The 17628-nt window shown below is 56.1% G+C and overlaps 1 protein-coding gene across 1 annotated transcript in view; it reads right to left on the bottom strand.

Annotated features, from left to right (window-relative positions):
* Window positions 1-17628, bottom strand: part of Ppp1r37 (protein phosphatase 1 regulatory subunit 37) — a 34828-nt gene extending 17200 nt beyond the window's left edge. The window contains 2 exon segments of the mRNA XM_021250856.2: window positions 16531-16984; window positions 17411-17628. Coding sequence (XP_021106515.2) covers window positions 16531-16756 — 226 coding nt within the window. The 5' untranslated portion in view covers window positions 16757-16984; window positions 17411-17628.

The following is a 17628-nucleotide window of genomic DNA, read 5'->3' as shown; positions in this document are numbered from 1 at the left end:
AAGAACAATAGGAAAAATGTACACACATTACCTCAAGGCAGGAATTATTATCCTCATTTTTCAAGTGGGGAACCTGAGACACCAGAAAATTAAGGAGGCTACTAAGGTCACAGAGCCAACAAACAGAAGGGCTGGGACTCAAGCCTGAGGGTCCATAGCTCCACAGTCCTTACTCTTAAACACCACACCTCTCTGGTCCCCTCCACTACTGGGGGACAGTTGCCCTCCCCCACCCTTCCCAGAGGAGGGGCTATGGCTCTAGGAAACATGGCAGGCAGGCAGCGCCCACCTCATCAGGTCTGGGGGTGGGGGTCGGGTGGCTGCACCTCATGGGACAGCTTGAGGTGCCCATGTTCTCACTCAGCTGGGCGCCTGTCCCCCACCCCTGCCACCTTGCTCTCTCTTCCAGCATGGTTTATCTCCTTTCCCTCTCTCACGCCCTAATGGTGCTGTCTACTGGCTGGCCACGTGTCTCACCGCCCCCTTTCCGGACAGCGAGCCCGTCAGCACCTGAACCACGATGAAAATATATCCAAGCCTGAAGGTGAGGACTGGTGTCAACCCAAGCACAGGTGCCCAAGACCGTCCCCTCACCAGGCCTTCAGTCAGAACACACACAGCATGGGGCGGGCACTCTCCTCTGGGCTCCCAAAGGGATGCTGCCCCCGAGGACACTGCTGACCTCCTGCCTCGTGAGCGCACCTTCTCCCACAAAGGCTCGGCCTTTGGGGTCAGACCTCGAACATGGCTGTGCCTGGCTGTGCCTGGCTGTGTCTGCAAGGCCTAGCCCCCCTGACAACCCCCCCCACCCCCGCTCCTCAGTGAGCTGACCCCAGAGGCCTCAGCTCGACAGGGAGGAGGCAGGATCCTAGCTTTCCCTGCAAAAGCACCTGGGCCAGGCTCCTGGGCTGGTGGACCTGGCTGGCCACCAGGATGACGTTGGGCCCAGAATAACCAACTTGTGCGGCCTGTGGCCGGGCCAATGAAGACAGAAAGAGTGTGTGTAGCCAGAGAGCAGGTGCCAGACCCAGTTCCTCCCTGCTCTCCAGACTCCGGGAACTACAGGCAGGTGCCACATCCTCCTAGCGAACCTCATTTACCTCATATGGCGACAGGCAGGTGTGGCCCAGATGACAAGGCAGACCCCAAATGTCACAAGCGCTGGCTCTTATCTCATCAAGGTGAGTGTCCTCACCTGGAAAACGGAGCTGGGGGCAGGGGGTTGCAGACTGCTAGAAGCAGCCAGTGAGGTCATCTGGTTAAAGTGTTAGCACAGGGCTGGTGCTCTGTCAACAGTAGCTGCTGTCACCGTAGTCCGGAGCCTAATACTTCAGTGTAGGAGCAAAGACAAACAAAACCACAGAATGCAGCCAGAGACTCAGCAAGCATTTGTCCCCAGCGCCCCACCTTGGGAAATACTGGTCACACACCCTCTCCATTGCCCTTAGACAAATATTTACCCAGGGCTGAGTGCCTTCGGGTGCAGAAGCGAAGATTCTGGACAAATGAGTGGGGAGCGGCATGAGAAAAAAACAGCCTGGGGAAGCTGGAGGGGATACAGGCCACAGATGCGACTCTGGGTCCAAGCGACTGCTAATCGGCCCACCCATCTGCAGAGTGGATGTGCTGCCAGCCAGAGTCACGTGGGCAGGGGGTAAAGCACAGCACAGCAGAGCGAGCAGGACCTCATCGCCAGGGACTCAGAGCCCTCCCCGCTTTGGGAAACGGGGCAACAGCTCCTGCCACCCTGTGGCTTCCAGAGCAGTCAGAACCAAATGACACACACAAAGGGCTTCACGCCATCCCTCCCACACAGCGGGTGTTCGGCCATAGCCAGTGATGAGGATCTCTGTTGTCACCATGCCATGGGCCCGCTCCAGTGGGAGGGCCTCCATGCAACTGAGTCTGGCCTCTCTCGTGTTGTGGAAGGGTTTTCGAAGCTCAAAGGACCTTTCGTCTTCAGAGAACACTCCCACCGGGGCCTGAGCTCCCGGAGGGCAGGAGGCCTCACTCATCCCAGTGAGGCAGCCCTGCCACCCCTGCCACCCCTTCCGAAGGCTGTGCACTGTGGGGAGCAGGCTTCTCAAGGCTGCTGAGGCTGGCATTTGGGAAGCGGCCAGGCTTGGGGCTCCTGTGACCCTGGGCCCAGATCCAACCCCAACAAGTACTGAGGGCTGGGATCCATTTCTTTCTGTTAATCCCACCTACCTCAAGGGGGCATCTGAAGAGTAAGGACAAGAGAGCATTCCCTGAGCACCTGCTGTATGCCCATCGGTGATGCTGGGGACATGGTGCCTGTGCAGGAAGGAGACTCACCCTAGAGAGTGAAGGACCAGAGTGGGCAGTGCAGCCCAGGAGAGCACCTGGGCTGGTCTGGGGGTCAGGGAGGGCTTCCTGGAGGAGGAGCCATCTAACACCACTAGTCATTCAAGGGCAAGGACTGTGGGACTCATTCCCATTGCTCCCAGGACAAAACCTGCCAAGCATATGGCAGATGCTTATAAGTAACTGCTGAAGGAGACCCTTGGAGAATGAGCAGGTGCTTGCAGGGGAAAGGAGAGGAGAATCAGTGGAAAGCCTGCCACTGCCTCATAGTGTTGAGCACACCCATCAACCGTAACCAGCAATTCCACTCCGCACTCCAGGTGCTGAGAATCCGCTCACACCCCAGGTGAGGTGATTCACCCCTGCACGAGTCTGTTAGCTGCCCAACGTCTACCAGCAGCACCGAGGCCAATCTCAGGCACAGCCAGACAGCAAAAGCCATGGAGCAACCACACGGGTGACATGGGAGACAATGTCGGGAGCAAAAGCCAGACCAAGGCTCCACCCCCAGCACCATTTTTATGAAACTGAGAAGTAAGACAAGTGAAATACCACACTCCTCAGTATACACACTTTTTTTTTTGGTACCAGGGATCGAACTCAGGACCTTGCACTTTCAAGGCAGGCAGCAGCACCACTGAGCTAAATCCCTGGCACTCAGTACACACACTTAGCAGACAAAACATTAAAAAGTGAAATCAACATGAGCATGATGGTGCACACCTGTAATCCCAGGTATAGGGGAGGCTGAGGCAGGAGGATGGCAAGTTTGAGGCCTGCAAATTTAAGGCCAGCCTGGGTAACTTAGCGAGACTCTGTCTCAAAATTAAAAATAAATTTAAAAAAGAAACTGGCAAATGACAATCATCACAGTCAGGACAGTGGTGCCGGAGCTCTGAGCCCCACCTACCCACCCAGAGGCAGAGTTAATGGCTGTGTTCTTTCCCCTTTGGGATTGGGCTCACAGGTCTTCGTTATGTGACACTTCAGCTTAGGTATCTGTCACATATCTACTTCATATGCCAAGAGGAGACCTGTATCACAGCATCTGAAAAGCAGAAGGGAAGAGTGCTGCAGCAGAGGGACTAACACATCCAAAGGCTGTGAGCTGACCACAATTTCGGGGAACTGAAGGTCACTGTCAAGGTCAAAGGAAACAGGCAAGGACTCAACACAGAGCAGGGGCGCAAGGTGCTCTACAGGGTCCGCTAGGTCACACATACCTCAGCACTTCCCAGCTCTCACAAAGTCCCAACCAGGTGACAAGGTGAGGCTCAGGAAAGGGAACCTCTGGGAAAGCCAGGCCCCCCCAGGAGACAACTAGCCTTGCCAGAACAGGCTACTGTGGGCCTCCTCCCTCGGCTTCCGGTCAGGGAACCAGATGGCCAGCTGGGCTCCTATGGCCACTTCCTAGTCCAGCAAAGGCTTCAGAAATCTTCCTGTCCTTGTCTATGGAAAGCAGGTAACACCACCAATCCTCGGGAGGCCCAAGAACTAAGGCTAACGCTTCTGTACTGCAAGAGAAACCACCAACAGAACTAAGAGACAATCCACAATATGGGAAAAAATTTTCAGCTGCTGTACCTCAGACAAAGGACTACTATCTAGAATATATAAAGAACTTAAGGGCCAGGGATTTAGCTCAGTGGATCCACCACCTGCCTCAAAAACACAAGGACCCAAGTTCGATCTCCGGTATCAAAAACAAAACAAAACAAAAAAGAATGTTATCTTTTAAAGTTTTAAAAGGAAAAGAAAAGAAATACAGAGAAGCTACAAATGGAGTTTCATTTCTTTTCTTTTTTCTGGTACTGGGAATCAAACTCAGGACCTTGCACTTGCCAGGCAAGCGTGGTGCCACTGAGCTACATCCTCAGCCCCCAAAGGAGATTTGAAGGAGTAGTTAGCAAAGCTCCATGAGAAAAGGAATATGTAAGCTGAAAAGATGCGTAAGAGTCAGAAATTCATTCCCTCTTCCCAATACTTCTCTAGTGTCCATTCCGTGCCAGACACTGTCCGTGGTGCTGGGGCTACAGCAGTGAGCACGATGGAGGGGCGGCAGACAGTAAGCTCTAGCGGAACAGACTGCAGCCATGCCTCAGTCAGGGAAGCCCTCTCGTCCACACTAAGGACAGAGCCAGCACGAGGCCTGCCATGTGCCCACTGCAGCAGCCAACACAGTGAGAGGCTGCTTGAGAGGTGGTGGGCATGGGTGGGCACCAAATACTTTGGGCCAGTGAGTGGTATTCTACAGGGGCTGGGAAGGTTTAAAGGGGAAAAAAGACAAAGGAGCAAATGGAACTTTCATCCAAGAGGTGCTGGTGATGCAGTGGCTATGGCTGCAGGACACTGGGAGCACTCCAATGGGAGTGGCAGGCTGGGGGGACGAGGATAGAGCTGCCATGGCTTGTGACACCTTCTGCAAAGGAGCACAACCTCAGCAGACAACTAATGACTCTGAGGAGCAGTTTCCTTATCACAAAGAGCACTCATTCACTCACTTAAAAAACAAAACTTAAGCTACAAGGGTGACCGTGACCACAGCACCCTGGCCCTTGAGCCTTAGAGTCCAGGGAAGGCAAAAACTGAATCGGGGGCTTCAAATGCTCCTGCCCTTTTGACCTAGTAGAATTATCTTCTAAGAATTTCTTCTGAGAAAGCCACTTGCGGTGAACATAAAGATTCATTGACATACATGAACATTCTGCTTTTTTTTTTTTTGGTACTGGGGATCGAACTCGGGTCTTTCTTTGCGCTTGCAAGGCAGGCGCGGGAACCACTGAGCTAAATCCCCAGCCCCGACTCTGCATTATTTATGTGACTGAAAACTGGACCAAAATGCTCAGCAATGCAGAAATAGCTAGGGCAAATTACAAGAGCCCAATGATGTATTTTTAAATTAAATTTAAAATGGGGAAATGAAGTGAGACAGCATGATGCGCAGCTGTATCCACTGTGTCCTCGCAGTCAGACTGGAGTCATCTGTGGCTGTGTCCCCAGCCAGGGAAGATGGGGAGGAAAGGCACAGCTGGCGTGCTGAAAGCCTCCCCAGCAGGGCCCCGCCTGATGGTCAGCCTTGCACTCAGGATCCACACAACACTCTTACAACTCCCTAATGAAGAAGTAAGCAAATGGAAATGGGAGAGAGACCTGAAAAGGCATTTCTCCAAAGATACCCAAGTGCCCAATACGCATGGGAAAACACGCTCAACCTCATCAGCCATTAGGGAAATGCAGATCAAACCACAGGGAGACCATTGCACTCCCCCTGGGAGAGCCACAGCTGAAGGGACAGATGCCAGTGAGCGCTGGCATGGAAGGGGAGAGGTAAGCTCGTGCTGGGCTTGGCCAAGTGGGTGGTGGCTGTGGAAGGCAGTGTGGCTGCTCCTCAGGTAAAGGGCCATGCACGTGCCCAGCAGTTCTACTCCCAGAGATGGAAACCCACAGCCACACATAAATGCACACATCAGTGTTCACAGCAGCACTGTGCACAACAGCCAAATAAGGGGAGCAACCCAGCTATGCATCCATGGATGGTAAGATAAGCAGTGCGCACCTCCACACAATGGCACGCTGACATCATAGCTGTGCAGGCGGCTGCTCACAGGAGCACCTACGACTGAGGTCGTTTCCATGAAGTGTCCAGAAGCACAGACAGAAAGCAGGTCAGTGGCTGTCTAGGTTGAGGCGGGGAAATAAGGGGCTAAGGGAGGTAATAAAATGTTCTAAACTTGGGCCAGGGATTTAGCTCAGTGGTTTTGCCGCGTGCTGCGCAAGCGCAAGGACCCAAGGTTCGATCCCTGGTACCAAAAAAAAAAGTTCTAAACTTGATCGTAATGAAGGATGGGTCTCACTATGTAGTCCAGGCTGGCCTCGAACTCAAGGTGATCCTCCTGCCTCAGCCTCCTCGGTGCTAGGACTACAGGTGGGAACCACCAGGCCCAGCCACCAGTGCACTTTAAATGGGTGAACTGTGTGTGAAATGCCTTTTTTTTGGTACTCACTATGTAGCCCAGGCTATCCTCAAAGTCTTGGCAATCCTTCTGCCTCTGCCTCCCTAGTGCTGGGATTACAGGCGTGTGCCACTCCACTCCAGGAATCTATGTTGTTTTAATTTGCATTTTTCTAATGCCCAGAGATAGTGAACATTTTTTCATGTATTTATTCACCATTTGTACTTCTTCTGAGAAATGTCTATCCATTTAAATTGCCTGTTTTTTCTTGTTGTTAAGCCTTTTATTGGGGGGCTCTAATTTTTAATTCTGTATACATTCTAGATATTAGTCCTCTGTCCAAGGAGTAGCTGGCAATTTTTTTCCCATCCAGAGCCACACCTTTCTACTCCTAACAACCTCCCGTGGCAAGGCAGGTGGGAGGTGGGCACATGCCAGACAGGCGTCTCCCCCTGCCCTCTTCTGCCTGTCTCTGAGCCAGCCTGGTGGAAATACAGGAGATCAGGTCAGAGACCCATCTTTGTCCTAGTCCTCTTGAAGCTACAGGCAGACACAAGCCCAGCAGTCCTGACCACTGCCCTGGGACCCCAGGCCACTCTTGGTAAGCACTCTTCCCCCAGAGGGGAAGGCCCTGAGCCCTGCAGTCTCCGCCAGCTGGGCAGTGGGCACAGGCACGGGTCCCAACAGCTGCTGGCGGCCCTGAGAGCACTAAGCAGGGTTCCAGGAGGGCACCGGCTCAGGGTTTTGCCCACCCCACCCAACTCCATCCTAAAGGAGCAACAGCTCTGTGCCTGGAGCTACACTGGGGACACAACAGGGACAGAGACAGCCATGCTCTGGAGCCCCTGGTCCATTTGGGGACATGGACAGAGACGAGCAGGTCTGGGACAGGGAGCCCAGAAGAGCTGGGCATGCAGATCCCGAGGCTAAGCCCAGGCCCAGCAAGGAAGGCAGCTCACAAGAGCACGGTCTGATCTCTGTGGTTAGAGTAGGCAAAGGCCCTGAAGGGAAGGGGCTTATAGAACAGAGGACGACAAGGAGGAACAAGAAAGTCACCCTGGCTTAAGTGGCTGGCCTTTCTGACACCTGTGGCATACCCTAATATTGAAGGGAACGGAATCCAGTCACTTACCAGAACCCGGGTCCCCACCCCACAATGGGAAGGCAGGCCTAGGACCCGCTTATTCCCCTAGGTGGAGAGATGGCTCAACAGACGGGGGAAACACACGCATAGAACTTCGGCCACTGTCCTGCTACACGGAGAGGGCCAGTGTCCCAGCCCACGACACATAGCGAGTTAGGACAAAGATGGCTCTGCATCCTGAACTGCAATTCACCAGTCTGGCTTAGAGACGTTAGAGGCTGGCTGGCTGGGTGTTCCTCTCTGCAGCCCTTCCTCCTCTCTTCCTGCTTCCTCTCTGGACCCAGGGTGATATGAGGACAGGGGCTGTGCTTGTGGCCAGTACTGAGACCCAGCATAGCACTGCACTTCCTACTCCACCTGCCATACAGGCTCCTCCTGCTCAGACGAGGCATAGTGCACGTGGTGTGGGCCCGGGGGGAACAGTGGCACAGAACCAAGTGCATCCTGCCCTCATGGTGCTCGGGCCAGGCGTGAGTGTGGGCTGCAGGGAAAGGCTGGGGGTCCTGGAGGGTAGGCCAGAGCCAGCTGTGCAAAGGGGGCACTGTTCCGGGACAGACATGATGTGGGAGCTCCTTGCGTGGCTTGAAGCCTGTGGTGCAGAGCCAAGAGGGTCCAGAGCGGCAGGAGAGAGCAGCAGGGCTAGGTCACACTGGCCCCCAGATGCTGCAGAGGGTCACGGGCATGGTGGGAAGCAACAGGAGTAACAAAGTCTGCTTTTCGAACTGCTGCGGCTGCTGGAGGTGGCCAAGGAGGGAGCAGACCGGCCTTCAGGGCACACAGGGCGGAAAAAAGCTGCCAGGCAGCAAGGAATGAAGGAACAGAAGCGTGCACAGACAAACAGTCCCTCGGGGCAACCTTCCTCTCCTCCACCCTGAACTGTTCTGAGGTCCCATTCCTGGTGCCAGGGGTTCCCAACACCCACTCCAGGCCACTTCTCAGCAGACCCATTCTGCCGTAGTCCCTAAAGCTCCTGGAGGGCTCAGCGGCTCAGCTGCCCCCAGCAGCCAGACCTCAGCTGCAGGGTCTGGTCCAGTGGTGGGAGATGGGCTAAACAAATAACAACAGCAAGGCAGCCATGGGAACCCAGTGAGCCCAGAACCCCGCCTAGGGATTAAGCGAGGAAATGACAAAAGCTAGCTGGAAGGATGAGCAGGAGTCAGCCGAGGAGGCAGGGGGCTGGCGAGGGGCAAGGTGGACTGAGCAGGGCAGGCAGGCAGCTGGGCATCGGCGTGGGAAGGGGCTCAGCCTGCCCTTCCTCCTGGGGACCCAGCCCACCCCCTCTGTGGCCCTCCCACCCCTATGAGCCTGTTTCCCCTCTGGGTACTATGAAGAAAACACAAGCCAGTACAGTGGCTCATGCCTGAAATCTCAGCAACCTGGAGGCTGAGGCAGGAAGATCTCAAGTTCAAGGCCCACCTGGGCTCCACAGAGTTCAAGGCCAGCATGAATTACACAGCAAGACCATCTCTCCAAAAAAAGAACTGAACGAATAGACACAGAGCTTAGACCCAGTAAACACGCCATAAAATGTAACTGTGACAACCGCCCCTCTCACTAGAAGCAACACCCTTACACCTGGTCGCTCCCCGGGCATGCTCTTTCATCTGAGCCCCCTCAGTCCCTGCCCCCTTGTTCTGGGACCAAGTGAGCTCAGTAGGAAGGCGCCTGTGGTGACAAAGTCGGGGGGGCTACCCCAACACGAGCAGCTCCAACTACACCGCTGATGGCAGCTGATGCAGCCTGGGACTGCTGAGGCTGCGGCACACGAGTCTGACTCTGGTGGGCTGAAAGTGCCAAGCCTGCAAGAGGGGCCGCCCGCCCAAGCGGGGAGGCTGGAACCGCCAGCCTGCTGATAGCCCAGCTCCTGCTGGGAGGGGAGCTGGTGCCAGGCAAATCACGTGAGCTGAGTGCTGCAGCTGGCAGCAGGCACCTCCAACCCCCACCCCATGGTGGAGCAGCTCCACTGCGCTGCCTGCAGGAGGGTGAAGGGGTGTGAACCACGTCTGGGTGCCTGCTGCGCCCCTCCCCACCACCAGTCCATCTATGAGAGGCTCTGGGGACACGGGAAGGCGACGCTGGAGATGAGCCCTGCCTTCGAGGAACCTCCTTCCCAGGGCGGGAAATGCAGCCCGCACATGGACCTCTCCAAGCACTCTGGCACCAGCATCTGAACCCATCCTGGAACTGAGGAACCCATCCACATCTCCCACCCACCCTGATCTGAAATGTCAGCCCCAGCCCCACCCTACCCCTACCCCCTACCGGCACAGCTGCAGCCCTACAGGGAACTGGCCTCATGTGGTGTGCAGCCCCAGCCTGCCTCTGCTCCTCCCAGTCAAAAGCTTTGCCGGATGGCTTCACAAAGGGGCAAAGTGGCACAGAGAGGTCGGGGTTTGCCCAAGGTCATGTAGTACACGTGCAGCTCCTGACCAGCAGTCATCTAGCCCGCATGCCTGTCCCTCCCGGCAAGGGCAGAGGGGATGACATCTGACGATCTGAAAGGGAGGAGGGCAGGCTGACAGGCAGTGACATGACCTCAGTCAGCACTCCGAGTCCTCACTGTGTGCCTGTGACAGCTAGCTTGTTCCAGTACTGACTGATCTAATCCCAGCCACACACAGAGACACTGAGGCCAAGAAGCTGGGCGACACTGTCAAGACCAAAGCCTGACCAACACCTATCTGGGCTCTTGGTTGTGTTATTACATTTCAGGGGCAGGGGCAGCACTGGGGATTAAACTCAGCACCTTCGCACTGAGCTACATCTCCAGCTCTTTCTAAATCTGCTTTGAGGGTCTGGCTAAATCACCAAATGGCCCAGGCTTAGCCGGAGCTAGAGATCCTCCTACCTCAGCCTCCCAGTGGTGAGATTACAGATGTGCGCCGCCACACTTGGCGTACAGTTTTCAAGATACAGGAACAAGGTCCACTACGGGCTCCCTATTTTCCTGCTGGAAATCTCAGACCAGACCTGTTCTAGAGCTTGAGATTTTCTGGATTTTACGAGTGACAGGATACCCATAGGCTGTTGGGCCCCAAGGGGTGTGGGCAACCTGTAGGGACTGCGGAGGTAGCTACCTGAAGAGGGCACACAAGGGGTACAGCACCCACCGCACCCACCCAAGGGGAGTGCTGGGTGGGCTAAGGCTGCACCAGTGGGTGAGGAGGGAACACATGGGGGCGCACTGTACCCCTAAAGGTGTTACCAACCCACCGGCAATGACACACCTGCTGGGGGAGGGAGGAAGATTCAGATCAATCTGATGATGAAATCAGGGAAATCATCAGCTATGAGCCAGTCTGAGACCACACAAAGCCTAGAGCCTATGGCTGAGCCCACAGCCACCTCCTTTCATGCCACCTCATCCCTTCAGTTGTGTTTAAAACATTTCTCCAGCCAGGTGGCAGCACATGCCTAGGAGGCTGAGGCGGGAGGACTGCCTGGCTAACTTGGTGAGACCCTGTCTTTAAAAAAGTAAAAAATAAAATGAAGTAACATACCAAAAGGAGCTTGGTGGAAAGGACCTGGGACAAATCCTCTATGCAAAAAAAGAGAAACACAGCTGTTGGGCCCTTCCTCTGTGGCCCTAGCTACAGGCTGCTCTCCCCGCCCCACCTCCACGCCCAGCTTACCTGTCCCGGGATGCCCCCTGCTCCTTCTGCCTGCTCCAAGCTGCTCCTCACCTAGCCGACTCCCTGACTTCCTTGACTTCTTTATCAGATGTCCTCTCCCCACCTCTGCCTACACACACCCTGGTCTGTGGGGAGCTGTTACAGTGTCTCCCTCACCCCCTGTCACCTCCAAAGGAGGGACTGGGCTGTCTTCCACCCCAGCCCCTTACACCTGGCATCTGGGCAGGATGAGCCCCGGTCACAGGGCCACCAAGTCAGTGGTATATCAAGGATGGGTACCGTGGTGCAGCCCTGGGAGAAGCAGAAAAGCTGCTGGGGCAGCAGAGCATCAGTCAGGAGCTGCATGCCCTCCTGGGACTCTGGAGCTGCCTGGAACCCAGTGACCCCTCCTGAGCACCCTGAGCTCTGTCCCTGTCCTGGTCAACTCCATTTTATAAAGGGTTATGGTGCAGAGGGGGACACATAGCACACTGAACTGAGTGCGCCCAGCCCAAGCTCCCTCAGCCGGCAGGAGCACAGGCACTGCCCAGGTCCAAGTCCCAGCCTGGCCACTTCCTGGCGGCTGTGTGGTTTAGGAAAGTCACTTCACTTCTCTGTGCCTCCATCTCCTCATCTACAAATTGGGATGGACAGCATCTGCCTGCCAGGGTGGCTGTGAGATTTAAGTGAGACAGTACAAGGGAGGCACTTAGACCAGGGCTGGCGCACAGGGGCCATGGCCCGGCAACCACTAAGGTGGCACAGAGAGCAGGTCACTAAGGCTGCCCAGGCCCACACTCTCCTGAGGCAGGCGGCCTCCCAACCGCAGCTCAGACAGGCAGGCACTCACCTATCAATCTGTAAGCGTGGGGACAGAGTGCCCGAGCACAGGGACAGCCACACTAGCTGTCAGAAAGGCCTGGGTTGCTTTTCTAACAAATTCTCCCACTCACAGGACGATCAGGCAGCAGCCCGGGCAGGCAGGGATGCACAGGCTGCCCAAATTCTCGATTGGCACAAACTGCACTCACCACCCCCAAGGTGTTCTCCCAAAACCACTGTGAGACATCTGACCCGCATCCGCCCCTGGGCCAGACCAGGTCAGAGAGGAAACTCGCACCCGGCCTCTGTCCTGGCATTGAAGATGCCAGGCAAACCCAAACCAAGAGCCAGAGGCAAAAGAACCTGGGAATCATGCCTGGGTGTGCGGGCAGGGGAGCTGCCAGGCCAGGGAGCAGGCACACACCCAGCCCTGGCACTCGGTCGTGACCCTGCAGAGGCCAGGGTGGCAGGGTCACTCTACCAAGTCATCAGCTACACAGAAGGCTGGGCCACTGCTTGCAGCCTGGAATCCTGGTACCCTGACTGCCTCTCAGGCTAGCAGCCAACACTCACTGATTTAGCTTTAGCTGAGAGGCTGGGCGACTTGCCCATGGTCACCCAGCTGGTAACAGGGGCCTCTCCCGAGGGCTGAGGCACTGATCTTGAGGAGTGGGCCTGAGGGACAGCAGGACAGGAGGACAGGGACGAGAGCGAGTACACACTGAGGCAGGGCGGGGCAGAGGAGTGTGGTGACAAGAAGGCCCCCAGGAGCGTGTGCACCACCAGCTGCATGTTACAGACAGGAACTCGAGGCCAAGAGAGAACACTCCAGCAGCAGGGGGGAGGCTGGGCCCAGAAGAAATCAGAGCTGCCCCCCTCAACCCCACTCCCTGCTCCCCAGCAAGGCTGCCACTCAGTGCCAAACCAGGGCCTCGGCCCCACTGACAGATGCATCTCTACCTGTCAAACCAGTTTTGGGACTGAACACGCAGCTCAAGTTTCCACGAGAATAGACAGTATGGCCTTTCTACCCCCTTGGATCTACACTTGAAAATACCATGCCACTGCCGCCTGCCCTCAAAGCTCAGGTGGCCAGAGAAAGTCGGGTCACAAGAGGGTAGGAAACCCCGCCACACTCCAGGACTGCTGATCAGGAAGCCGGAGCAGTTCATGGGCAGGACGGGAGGGTGGGGACACGTCCCCGTGTCATGTGCCCTGATCCCGAGTTCCTCTCACACACCAGCCCTGCAAACCCCACACAGTGCAGCTGCAAGTGAGAGGCTGGCAGAACCTCAGGTTATTCCTGCAGCGTGCTCTGGAATGGCTCCTGCCGCCATGCCGGCTGTGGTCCTCAAAGGAGCTGGGGCTGCAGCTTCTATCTCTCATGGTGGGGTGCGGCTGGCCAGCGGCCCTCCCCTGGCACCCACGTGCCCAGCCTGGCAGCACCAAAGCAGCCTCTTCCGTCACGACTTCCACCCGCCTCCTCGCCGAGCTTCACTTCCCTCCCCACACACCTGGCTCTGCCTCTCAGCCCCCACAGTCACCCCTCCTCTCAGCCTGGGTGGTCTGCAGGGCAGAGACGCCAGCCCTGTTTTACAGAGGGAAACAAACCATCCCCAGTAAGAAGCCACAGAGACCAGGGGGTCGAGGCTGGCCTGCAGGCCTCCCCACCAGGGCAGCTCCGCCCCTCTGTCACAGCCTTCGCCATGGCTCCTGGAGGTGGGAAGGAAAGAGGAACGGGACGGACTCAAACCCACTCTCCCACTGCCATGGAGGGGCACCAAGGAGACAGGTAATAGGGTACGCAGTGACCACTGTGAGGATACGGGCAGGTCCCCAGGGTCGGAACTCTGGCAAACGGGGGCCAGCCCGGGACCCTCCTGCACCTCCCAGCCTAGGCAACTGCTCCAACTCCACCTCCACTGAGAGGCCAACGGCTTCCGGGGGACGAGTCTCCCTCAGTTCAGATATGCCAGCTTCTCTGTCACCTCTTAGCCCGGGCTGAGGTCACACCTCCCAGCAGGGCCCGGCAGACTCCTCCGTCACTCCATCACCCTCCCATTCACCCCGTGTGCTGCCCAGGCTCGCAGACCACCCCAGCTCCCAGCCCTGCTCAGGACTGACTGCTCCCTACAGGCCCCAGCACCCACTGCCCACCTGCTCCTTGTCCTCCTTGGGTGGAGACTGTCACCGGCTCCTCCTCGGTGATGACAGGCCCTGTTTTTCTGCCCTGCAAATCCCACTGTCTAAAATCACTGATTGGAAAAGACCTCCACCCCTGCCCCAAGATAACTCCCTCACTGCCAGGCCCTCACCTCAGGCAGCAGGGGGCCCGCTCTTCCATCCGGATCAGGTCATCAGCCCCCCATTCCTCCTGGGGTGAGCCCTGCCCATCCTCCCTGCCCAGGAACCCCCACCTAACATGTCGCCTAAAGCGGGAACAGACCCTCCTAGGGATAACATCCTGCCTCCCTCCAATGCCTGTGCTGCCTCTCCAAGACCACCCATGAGAAACAGCAGCAGGTCCCCAACCTGCTGGAAGCACTGCTTCTTATGTGGCAAGACACAAGGGCTATCCTAATTCTCACAACCAAGAAATAAGCACCTCCATTAGCAGAAAAAGAAAACAGGGGCTCAGAGATGAGAAACAGCTCCCACAAAGTCAAATGTCTCCTGGGAACCTGAAGACCAGAAACTTTCCCCACAACCCATGGCAAACTCTCCAACCGCACTCACCGCTGGCCCTCCAGACACCACCACTACACTTCTCCTCTCTGCTGGCCCCTAAAAGGACCAATCTAGCTTTAAAACAACTGCAACTTCACCAAGGCTCACCCTGGCCAGCCCTTTCTTGTACATGATTTTATTTAGTCTTCTTGTAAGCCCTGTGCCATGGGTACTGCCACCCACTTTACAGATGGCAAAACTGAGCCTTGAGACACTCAGATAACCATACCAATGTTGCAAAGTAGGTAACCAAGTGGAAGGGTCAGGACTGCACCCACAGCCTCTGCTCATAACCACCCTGCTCTACCTCTCTAGGCCCTTCCCCTTCCGACACTGCACTCCCTGGACTGGATACTAAAGCCAGAGCCCATTCTAGCTTTTTCTTTCTAGTCCTCCATGCCTGCCAACCCCAAACTGACCACCTAGCCCTGAGGTCTGGAGTCCAAGTCCCAAAGCCAAGAGTCTTAAATTAACCACTCTCTCTCTGACAATAACGAGCCAAACTGGCATTTATGGCCGACTCCCTGTATGTTGTTTCCAGCGACCACATTTTCCACCCTCACATCAAAGCGAGCAATTCCTCCAATGCCTACGACTGGCAACAGTACCTCCCTTTTCCTGGGCCCAGCAGATCAACTTCTGTACAACCATGGCCAGCCGATGCCCTCTCTTCACAGGCTCTGCTCCAGCCAAACTGGCAGACTCTTCCACACAGATGGGTGCAACATGGCCGTCCATCTCCTTCTCTGCCCTCCCAGCCCTGGGGGTCCAACACACCCCTCCGGTTGCCCTTTCACCTCCAACACTGGCCCAATCCTCTCTCAGGGGCCTAGAATCCATGCACCACAAGCCCCTCTCCTGACTTCTCCAATGCTATCATTTCCTACTGACCAGAAATTCCAATTCCTGACTTCAAAACATTCCCCAACTTGTTTCCAGGAAAGAAAAAGGGGACCCTTCTATAGCCAGGCCCCAAAGTTCCTCTGCTCCTGAATCACGGACGATCTTCTGCTTCCCTTTTGCAGGGAGGAGGAGGCAGCAGGCAGTGGTGGACTTTCCTTTGATTCCAAGACCTAACACTGCCCGTGATTAGTTCCCCCAGCAGCAAACTGACCACAGTCTCTTGCTCCTTCTCTGGGAATTTGACTCCCTTTTCTTTTGGGGGGGGGGTGGTTTGAGGCAGGCTCTCCCTTTGTAGTTCAGGCTGGCTTTGAACTCATTAGGTAGCCGAGGCTGGCCTCGAACTTGCATTGATCCTCCTGCCTCAGCCTCCCGAGTGCTGGGACTACAGGTGTGCGCCACCATGCCTGGCTTTTGACTCCCTTTTCTAACCCCAGGATTTACCAATTCCTCTATAGCCACAGCCCGGATTTATTCCTGTTTCTCTTTCAGCCAAGAAAGTGATCTGCATGACCACCCCTTGTCCCAAAGCTTGCACACAACGACTTAACCTCTTGACACTTCTGTGGTCCCATTAAACTCTCCCAACAAACTTTTCTGGGCCAATGTTGACCCACTCTTTCTCTTCAACTGGTCTTTCCTTCTTTAGGGGAACTATGAACTCAGGCTGCCACCCTCGAAAACCATCCGGCTTTAACTGCCTATCGTTTTAAATCTTGTTTTTTTGGGGGGGGGGGGTAGGTACCGGGGATCGAACTTGGGACCTTGTGCTTTCGAGGCAGACAGTGGAACCACTGAGCTAAATCCCTAGCCCCTGCCTATCGTTTTAAATCCTAACACGGTCATCCTCAGCGTCCCAGAGAGGGTACAGAAACCCAATACTTTCCACCTTCCCAATTCTATAACCATTCCCTCTCTAAAAGCCTCCAACTCTAAACGACCCATTGTGTCCTTAAAGCAACACTAGGTGCAATGCATTGCGCGCCACCTCCGTGCCGGGCCTGTCCGGCTGCCCCTCGAGCCGCCCCCGCGCCCCCACCGTAGCTACCATGTCTCCAGGGGTCTTTGGGCTCCACTGCTCCGGATACGATGTCCTCGTCCGATGGAAATGTGACGCGCTTGGCTGCAGCCTTGAGGCGCCCGTCGGCCGGGGGCGATGAAGGGCTGGGAGACTCGGCCTCAGCGGGGGCCTCCTCGGCGTCGGCTTCGGCTTCGGCTTCGGTTTCGGGGTCGGCGCCCAGCTCGGGCGGCGCCTCCTGCGGCGGGATCTCCATCGCCGCCGCCGCCTCCTCACGGGGGCCCCGGGGACATGCCCCGGGCCCCGGACTCGTCTCTCCGGGCCCACCCGCCGTCCCGGGGCATGGGCTCCGCCGCTGCTTCAGGCGCCGCCTCCGTCCCCTCTCCTGGTCGTTGTCGTCGTCGCCGGGAGCCCAAGCGCGCCTCCGCCGAGCCCGTGCGTGCCTGCTCGTTCGTAGTCGCACTTTCGCTAGAGGCCGAAGAGTCTGTAGCGTATTAAGAAAAACGTAAAATCGATATAAGCTATTTTCAGGGAGACATGCCTAGCGTGAAACATGAAGAAGAAAACAAAGAGCCGAAGGAAGCACGGAAAAAAGAAACGTGAGCAGCGAATCTGCAGAGCCGGAACTGCAGAATACAAGGGGCGGAACGAGGTAGACGCTGTCTCCTAGAGCAGCGCGCACGCGCGAACCTGAGCCGCCCCGCCCCCTCCAGCCCCGCCTCCACCTAGGTAACTATGTTCAGACTGCCGCACATTCGTCACGAGCTCAAGTCACGGGGAGGAGAATGGGGTTGATAGAATGAAAACATATGTTGGCCTGGGGCTACGCCAACTGGCGAGGAGGGATTAAATGGATAGAGACGTGGAAAGGAAAGGCGAAGGGGGCTCCGCTGAATATATGTATACGTACAGGTGACGGGTGTTGACAGAGGGATCCTGTCCGGACACTGAATCCGCTGCTGTCTTTAGTCTAGAGTCTAGCCTTAGATTTGCGGACTGCAGTTTCATCAGCAGTTCTAGGTATCTTGGCAGCGCTGCATAAAATCTAAATTACAGGGCCGGGGATTTAGCTCAGTGGCATAGCTCCTGCCTGGCAAGCGCGAGGTCCTGCGTTTGATCCCCGGTACC

This window comes from Heterocephalus glaber, unplaced genomic scaffold, assembly GCF_053883595.1.
Source record: "Heterocephalus glaber isolate CG9 unplaced genomic scaffold, H.glaber_assembly_v1.0 deba00001744, whole genome shotgun sequence".
Lineage (NCBI taxonomy): Eukaryota > Metazoa > Chordata > Mammalia > Rodentia > Bathyergidae > Heterocephalus > Heterocephalus glaber.
This window is presented reverse-complemented; position numbering and strand designations above follow the sequence as displayed.